This window comes from Microtus ochrogaster, linkage group LG5 (genome assembly GCF_000317375.1).
Source record: "Microtus ochrogaster isolate Prairie Vole_2 linkage group LG5, MicOch1.0, whole genome shotgun sequence".
Classification (NCBI taxonomy): domain Eukaryota; kingdom Metazoa; phylum Chordata; class Mammalia; order Rodentia; family Cricetidae; genus Microtus; species Microtus ochrogaster.
The window spans coordinates 11,812,100-11,821,162 of NC_022031.1; the positions used below are offsets into that span (position 1 = coordinate 11,812,100).

The 9,063-nt window shown below is 45.4% G+C and overlaps 1 protein-coding gene across 1 annotated transcript in view; it reads right to left on the reverse strand.

The window, feature by feature from the left end:
• The window catches only part of Rdh10 (retinol dehydrogenase 10), a 27,361-nt gene that overhangs the window by 3,521 nt on the left and 14,777 nt on the right, over nucleotides 1-9,063 (reverse strand). The window contains exons 3-4 of the mRNA XM_005361869.3: nucleotides 1,673-1,771; nucleotides 601-746 (exon numbers count right to left, since the gene is read on the reverse strand). Of these exons, the coding sequence (XP_005361926.1) occupies nucleotides 601-746; nucleotides 1,673-1,771 (245 nt within the window). The remainder of the gene's footprint in view (nucleotides 1-600; nucleotides 747-1,672; nucleotides 1,772-9,063) is intronic.

The following is a 9,063-nucleotide window of genomic DNA, read 5'->3' on the forward strand; positions in this document are numbered from 1 at the left end:
GTCTGTAGTGTGACACTGTCTGTAGTGTGACACTCACTTGGTCTGTAGTGTGACATTCAGGCTTTTTAGAAGGGAAGGTATGGTGACCCTCTGTGACACTGATATTGTTTCATATCTAGGACAAAGTCACATTAAGGACTTTTCTCCTGCTGCCATCACCTGCCAAGACTAATAAATAGTAGAGATGTAACTCTTAGGGATATAGAGTCTAAGAAAACTCCCAGGTATCTGTATGTCCTCCTGGAAGATGGAGAAAAGCCTACTCCTATCTGATACTCAGGATTAATCCATTAGTATCAGCGTGGCGTCAAACCCTCATTTGTCAGTCTTACACATGCACGTTAGAGCCTTCCCTTCCTTCTCTGTAGCTAGGTCTCACAATGAGGCCCTGGCTGGCCTGGAACTCACCATGGAGACTAATCTGGTTTCTGACTTGTGACAATCCTCCTGCCCCTTGAGAAGTGCTAAGGGATCACTGACGTGTGTCACCGCACTCAGCTGGTGCTGACAGTTCAAGTGCAAGACTGGCTGATGAGAGATAAGTCCATACATCTCCAACATTACTCTGTTGTATTAGCAAGAAGACAGGTTCCCACTGACCTGATTCGGCAGCCTCTGAACATGCCTGTGTCTACAAGGTAAGGGCAGACCAAAGTTGTTTTAATTCCATCCTTTTCAGCAGCCTTTAGCTCATGGCTCAGAGATTCATGAAAACCCACAACTCCAAATTTACTGGCACAGTAATCCTGAGTAAGAGGAGAGAGAACAGAAATGCTAAGTCTGTGCACATGCTCCCAGCTGATGTGCAGCTTCCTGGTGCTGTCTGGTTAGATGTTTACTATGAAGGTTACAGGTGGCGAAGCCAAGACAAGGAAGCTGTCTTCAAGGACATATATCTGATGTGGTTCAGAGCAGAAACAGCATCTTCCAGGCAACAACAGAAGAATGCTTTTTGCCACATCAACCAAGTATCATGTTACTTTGGGGGAAGTCACTGCAAAGGGTCTATGAAAGCTAAAAGGCTGTAGTGAAAAAATGCAGGGAGCTTCCCTTTGAAGTGCCTGGAAACCTTACAAATGGCCTCTTGTTTAGCGAAGGAGACTGAAAAACCTGTTTGTTACCAGGAGAACAAAGATAAGTTAACTTGGGCTATAAGCTATTAGGATCTGAAGTTAAATAGCAAGAGCCACATCTTCTGAACTTCAAACACAACTTGAGAGCATATGATATAGGAGTATTTGCGTATCTGCAAGAAGCGGCGATTCCAATTTTCCAGGCATCTGTAGCCAAGTCTTAGGGAACAATGTGTGGAGATGTTTTATAATCTCAACCCAGCTGAGAACGGGTTAAGAAGCTGAGATCTACACACTCATACAGCACCTGCCCCTGGCCATGGCAGTTCACCTTTGACCTCACTTATCCGTTCTCCCCACACTGCTGTGTCGCTCCGTGGGTCCATTCTCAAACCTGTACCTTCTACATCCAGCAAGGCTGCTGAGGAAAATGGGCTCCGTCCCTGCCCTGTCTTCTGGGCTGTGACAACTTGGTTTATTGGTATTGGTAAAGTTTACAGCCAAGGAGAACCCCTCCTCCGCAGCTGGCCTGTTTTAGAGGTGTGGTAGCAGGTCTCTTGTGATGTGAGAAGGAAGGAAATGCTTTAGAGCTGACAAACCTCAACTCCAGCAGTGCTGAACAACCCCAGGGAGCTCGCGACCGTCACAATGTGGCCATGATTAATCTCCAGCATCGTCGGAAGAAAGGCCTTAGTGGTCTGAAAGAAGCAAGATGCAAGCTTTAGAATTGACATGTCACATCCCCTCTAAAGCCCAGATCACAGAACAATCTCAGAGCTGTAAAAATGACATCTCCTAGTTCATCTGAAAACATCTTCCATCTATCAAAGAGAGACCTTTTTTCTTAAGTGTCTGGCTAACTTAGCGCCATAGCATTGCCCTGCTAGGCCAGCTATAAGCCGGGACCAACAAAGCTGTAACCCAAGTACTTTGGGGGCTAATGTCCAGAGATGAAAAGAAAGTCATTAGGAGAAGGTTCTTTATCACCTTTCGAGTGATAGAGATCTGCTAATCTGAACCACTCCTGGGTCACAGGGCCTTCTCCTGTCATGCCCCGTGGCTCAGCTGTGTTCTGGTCTATGAGCAGCTGCCAGCCTACCCACCAGCAGGTGCCTCACGACAATGTTTCCGAGGTGGCAGATCCATGAATGAAGAGCCTTCCTAGCACTCTGCGACAAATAAGGTTTACAGTCTAAGAGACGAGCAGGAGGTGAGGTACTAAATTAGAACATAAACACTGACAAAACTCAGAGCCATTTTAGTGAAAAAATAGTGTCATGGTGTGAATGCCGCACTGCTAGGAACCCAGAGGAACCCGAAGGACCACAGTCCACTGTGAAGCACATGTAGGGTCTCCCCACAAAGGCAGAAGTCCACCCCCTCAGGGTAGCAGATGATAGAGCAGGCCCACAACAAGATAGCAAAATCAGACATTTCATGGGCTTTTTATTAAACTACTGACTCCTGTCTCCAAGACATAGGCAGTATTTAAACAAAAAGATCCCTTGAATTACTTAAGATGATCTATAAACCATCCCACCAGGCTCCCAACAGTTTTATAACCTGCTTCTTAAAAGAAAGCAGCGAAGAGCAATCTGTCTACTGTTGAGTTATGGTCTACTTCCAGCATCGGTCCCCATGATTTATGAACTTACAAGACAAAACACTACACAGCCTCCTCCGAGAAGAGCTGCGTTCCATTTCAGACACTTTCCTGCTGAGGTATCAGAGTCTGCGCACGCATTTCTAGTGCTTGGATAACTCGTGTGCACAACATCAAAAACAGTGGTCCCATTAATTCTGAAGCTTTCCACACTCCAATTCATGGGGCAGTTGCCAGATGAATCTTCAAGTGACTCGAGGTCTTGCCCAGACTGTTTCCCGCATCAACACAGAGCACCCATCCCCCAAACGACATCCCGTTTGCTTGGGGCTCTTCTGGAACCCATGCCAAGATCACTCTCATCTGCCCGCATTTCTGTCCTATAGAAACCGAAGTGTAACATTCATTACTCATTTACCTCGTTTTTAAATGAGTTTCAAATGCTCAACATCACTGGAATCTTTAATAATAACTTTACTAAGTTTTAAAATTCCTATAATTCTTTATTTATTTTAGTCTTTGCGTATGTGATATCAGAGATTGAACCCAAAGAATTATGTGCACACCACTCAAAATACAGCCCCAGGTCATGCGGTTTCATATTGTTCTAGACCAGCTTGACTTTGTCTACACCCTAACATATCATTATGTATTTTACAGTGTTTTGATTCTGCTTGTCTTATACTTGTCTGGCTATCCCAGACAAGCTCAAAGACATAGCTCAGTCAGTCTTACAAATACTGGAGCCAAATCCTTCTCATACCACATGGACCAGCGCACTGTTGCTGTCTGGAACAGAACATCAATGCTTTGGTTCCACTGTTTCTCTGGAGTAGTAAACAGGAGCAGGGCAAATCCGATACTAATAATTACTTTGGTCAGCTGGCATTCCAGGTCACTTAAGGGCTCAACTTCAGGCTCTATAACTTACATGCAGTGGTTATTCCACAGAACTGAGGTAGAGGAGTTTGCAGGAGCACATACATTTCGAACTAAAGTAGAAGGTATGAAGTCTTAAGAGTAGCTACATCTCCTGAACACCTAGTTAAGACTAATGCCTGCAGATTAATTAAAGGGTCTCTCATTGATTGGCCAGACAGACTGAGTGGCGAACACCAGGGATCCATCTGTGCCCCCTGCCAGCAGCAGCAGACTTAAGATCCACACCACCATACCTGGCCTTTACTGGGTGCTGGGGATCCAAGCCCAGGATCTTAATGCTTGTATAAGCAACACCTTATCAACTGAACATCTCCCCAGCTCCAGGGAAACGTCTTCTTAACCTTCATCTGAGGTCACTTCTAGGGACTTGTGAGCCAACCTAAAAACTTACCTTAAGCTGAAAGGGAACTTACTATCCCAAATCTGCTGAACACTCCAGCTTATCCTGGCCCACCTCAAGTGTGCCCAGAGTTGTGTAAGCCTCCAGCCAGGCACAAGTGCAGAGTGACTGCAGCGCCTAACGCTAGTCTGGGGAAAGATCAAAATTCAAGGCACAGTTCCTTCTGCGCATATTACCATTTCAAATCATCACAAAGTCAAAGGAACCTAGTCAAACCATTCTGAGTTGGAGGGACTGTCTATATTAAGTTTGCCTAGTGTTGAAAGACAGGGATAAATTTAGTGCCTTTTAAACTTTTTTGTTTTAAAAGTTCTTAATGCGGGTAAGTACAAGGACTTGATATTAAATGCTAAGAAATGGCACACAGTCTAAAAAGCCAGGAAGATTTTGGTCTTCTTGCTTTGGTGGCCATGTTCAGCAACTGGGCTGACTGAAAACCCATTCACACCAGAGTAGGTGAGAGTCTGATAACCACTAGGCCATATGTGCTAAGGGCCTGTCTAGAGATCCCCAGCACAGAACAGGGCAGGTGACAAGTTCCCAAGGTTGTGACAAGGTCTCAACTTTAATTTGTTGCAAAGTTCTGAAACTGATTAATGTCCCCTCCTCCCTCCAGGAGGGAGTCTGGTAATATCAATGTATCCACTTGACAGGCACTCCCCATGTAGGGAGCTGGCCAAGCAGCCATTAGTGAGCCAGGGGCTGGCCCATTCCTCCACTCCTGCCTTTGAGCACAACTCTACACTCACCTGTGCATCAGTGTAAGTCAGCTCGAGTTTACCTTTCGCATAAGACGGTGCACAGTGTCAAAACAATGTGTTTTGGGTCTAATTTTACTATGATGCCCTTGGTCTATCTCACCCACCTGCAATGCTATTTGGAAAGTGAAGGTACTCTGTGTTTAAGGGAGGGGACAGAAATAAAACAATCCAAATATGGCCAAGTAACTGGTCTTTATGTGTGCACTCCCGGAGAACTGTTTCAGTGGCTAGTAACAAGACACGGAGAGGAGTGTTTTGTTCAGATACAAACCTCTTTTAATCTTAGTCTTTACAGTAGCAGTGGTCAATACTCAATCAGAAACGCATGACTTCCTTACCTAACAGTTACCTCTGAATGAAGGAATTGGAATGTGCCTTTGTATAGTTTACATTTTAAGACAAAGGCTCATAGTTTTCATTTAGAAAGTGTCCAGTTGTAGGTGCAGCTATAAACCACTACACTCCTGACGATACACATTACAGTTTGACCCTAAGAGGTGAAACCATCTGAGGCCGCACAGTCTGCCTGCAGGTTTCGTGCCGTTTGAATGAAACTCTTACCAGGCCTTCCCCTTTGCGAGGCAGAGACAAGCCTGAGGTACTCAGTATCTGTGTCAGGATCACTCCAGTGCCCGCTGACGTCACACGTGACTGCGCACTGCGGCCGTGGGCAATTACAGCTGCCACAAGCAACCCCACCTGAGGTATGAGCTTTGCTAGTAGATAAAGTTAGACCCTTACTTTGTAAGAAAAAATACTGCAAATGGGTGAGTAGAAACCATGGCATTTTCAGGAATTTTCTGAAGTAAGCTTTCCTGTCTGATTCTTCTTGCCCTCAACAGTCTGCTAGATGACATCTGAGATAGCACAGTGTACTCCGTCCTTGACACAGCTTGACAGCACAAAGAAATCTGGCACTTGGCAATGAATTATTAATGTGCACAAATATTGTAGCATGTGTGAGGTGGAGACCAGCGAAAGGTGAAGTGTTAGTTGCCATGACACCAGTCAGTTCAAGCTAAGGTTCATCATCTTCACCTTTGTCTCAAAGAGTCTGAGCCTCGAGCCTAAGTGACTTCAGGTATGAACTTGAGCATGTTCTGCATGTGTGCTCTCAAAAGGGACAACTCAGAAAGTCCGCTGACCATCGAGCGTGTTGAGACAAGAGGATCTAGATGGGGTCTTTCAGGCTGTGTAGCCAGGCCTGATGCCCACAGTGGTTGCTAAGGTTCCCTAGGTCCTGATTTAAATTCAGACAACTGTACCCTGCTTTCTCTTCTCGCTCACATGTCTCAAAGAACGGAGGAAAAAAATCTAATGTCCATCAGAGAAGCCACAGATGGTCACAGCACCGGCAACTCTTAGTTGGGACCTAGGACTGTTTAGTGTTTGTGTTCCCCGCCCCCCTCCCCATTTGTAAAAATGAAAACTTTAATTGGCATTCCATGTTTCCGTCGGCACAGTTCCTCAAGGTCCCTCTTCAGAGCTCTGGGCACTCTGGAAGGAACTGTTAAGGGTCCTGTTTACACTCTGAGCAGGGTCTTCCTCACAGAGAAGCAAGGGGCCGCATAGGGACACTACATGCTGCAGCTTGAGCAATCTTTGAACACTATGTTTACACCAAATTAACTTCCAACAGCCCGCTGTCCAGACTGTTCTTGGTGCTCTTAATGACAGACTGGGCAGCATGGAGCCTGCAGCTGCAGTGTCAGAACCAATCAGGCTCAACGAGAGGATGTGGAAAGATGTGGAACCTGGCAAAGGCTAACTTCTGCCATCTGGAGACATCGCACAGTGGAGGCGCAGGTGAGACACACAGAGTGAGCTCCACATACCTGAGCTAGTTCAGGTTCATGGACACCAAGGGGAAAATTAATTTCTCTCAATAGAAAAAGGATTCACACTACATTTTTATGCATTTGCCAGACCATTCCATGAACAATTTCAGAAAAGCTATCTTTAAAAAAAATTCAAAGTATTTGTCTCTCAGTTGAGTATTCAAGGATAAACAGAAACTCGTTTCTAAGTGGGATAATGGGAAATGGGTTAATAGCGCTGACATACCTAGTTAAGGGATTGTAGATCTCCACACGGCAGCATGATATACAATTTAGGGAAGGAAAAATAAAGGTGAAGGAGGGGAGAAAGAGAAGTAAAACCCAGACTACACTGAGCAGAACTTTCACACATGGAAATGTTGTGTCTCCCCGGGAGTAAACCCCTTTCCTTGTACTTTGCTCATTCTATCTGTGCTACTACCAGAGTCTTTATCAGGCTCACAAGAGAACACTCTGCTTACTTGCACGACCATCATGGAATCTGGCGGCGCTCCTCTGTGAAGCCTCAGTCATGGCTCCTGGAAAACTGTGACTCAATCATGAAAACCTTTGTATATGTGTATTTGTGTGGGTGCATTTTTCTGTCCCTCTCTCTCCGTCTCTGTGTGTGTGTGCACGCCCGCTGGGGGTAACCTCCAGTGCCACTCCTTAGGAGCCATCCACCTGTTATTTTCAGACAAGGCCCCTCATGGGAACCTGGAATTCACAGATAGGGCCACAATGGCCAGCCAGTGAGCTTCAGGGATCTGTGAGTCTCCATCTTCCTGGTGCTGGGATTACAAATGTGCACCACACCTGGCCTTTTCATGTGCACGGTGGGCATTAAAACTTGGGTCTTGAGAAGCACTTTACCAGCTGAGCTATCTTCCCAGCCCCTGGGAAGGACTTTCTAAGGCACTACAAATACAGCTGACTGATTTGGAAGATAATAGGATAAATCACTAACATGCCCAAAGCGTACAAATGCGGATGCACTGCACTCTAGGTAAGGAATGAATGGCTAAATATTTTGAATTTTATAAAGTTGAAGGTATCTGATGAATAAATAGATATCAAACTTTAGAACTTTGGCCACAGACAAGTGATGCTTGATAAAAGCAATCTTTATTACAAAAATACCTATAGCTAAGAGATAAAGTATATTTGCTAGGAATGTACTGATGAATTCTTTTAGATGCAGTTGACAGATCCTGCTGTTCATGTAGCTGCATGAGAACCTGTGCTCCCTGTCCCAGCTGGGCTCATTTGCACAGGCAGGAAAGGTCTCTGAATAGTTGTGCAACAGAGCCCCGGGGCACTGGAGCCTGGAACTACTGTTCTCTTAGCCTGAACACAATGCACATGTTACTGTCCATTAAACCGAGACACAGCATTTGTTTTAAAGACAGAGGGGAGCTAGAGAACGTCACGAGAGTCACATCTGTGCTGGTGTTGCAGACAGTTCTGACTGAGAAGCTATGGACAATGGACTGAAAGCATCAGCAGTTAATACTTGCACATGCACAAGAAGCCTCCTACAGTTGCCCTGCAACCAAGAAGCTAATAAAAGCTCAGCCTTTCAAACGCACACCTAGATGATGACACCATTAGTTATTCAGCAAAAATAAATGCTTCATTAACTTGTCTTCCCACTGTTAAAGACGGGATGAATGTAGCCCAGGGCAGAAGCTGTGGTTCCAACATTCCCTTACAGCGTAGGGCCTGCTACACAGCAAGATGGGGAGGAGGTGACTACGCTCTGTCTGTTGGGAGAGTGCACTGGTCTTCGGGATCCAGAGCCTACAGTCCCGACAACCAGTTACCTAACCTTCCTCTCTGGTTGAACAGAGCTCATTTGTGATACAGAAGGGGACCTCCAGGACTTATGCTCCATGTCCACAGACTCCTTCATCCGTCCCTCAACAGCGAGAACTCACAGCACAGGTCTTCACTTCGCAGCATTCCTTGCCTAAGCCTCTCGTAAATGACTCAATAAGGAATCAACTCTGTTACTGCAGCTGCCAGCATCTGGTGATCAGTAAAACATCGACTCATTAAATATTTATTTGTTGTCGTGGCTGTGCCTTTTCACATAGTTTAACATGCATTCATACCTTTTATCTATTAAAAATTACAAACTGTCTGTGAGAAACACTTATCATTATTCTCTGTTTTGCTTAAGTCTGTGGCAGTTCCATGTGTTAAAAACAATGAACATGGGTTTTGAAATTCTGCTTCCTCTGCTCCCCAGATGATCAAAGGAGAGGTCCAGGGCTCTTAAGCTCAGGCCCCCTCGCCTATTTAACAACTCTTATGGAATAATGAAAATAGCTCAGAAAATTGCAGCCATATCACCTGACGAGTGCAGGCTGTTGCCCAACGCCATGCCTCACACTTGTGCCCCTTCCCAGGAACCACAATTAAGACAGACACTGGTTCTGTACTAGTGACCACAATTAAGACAGAC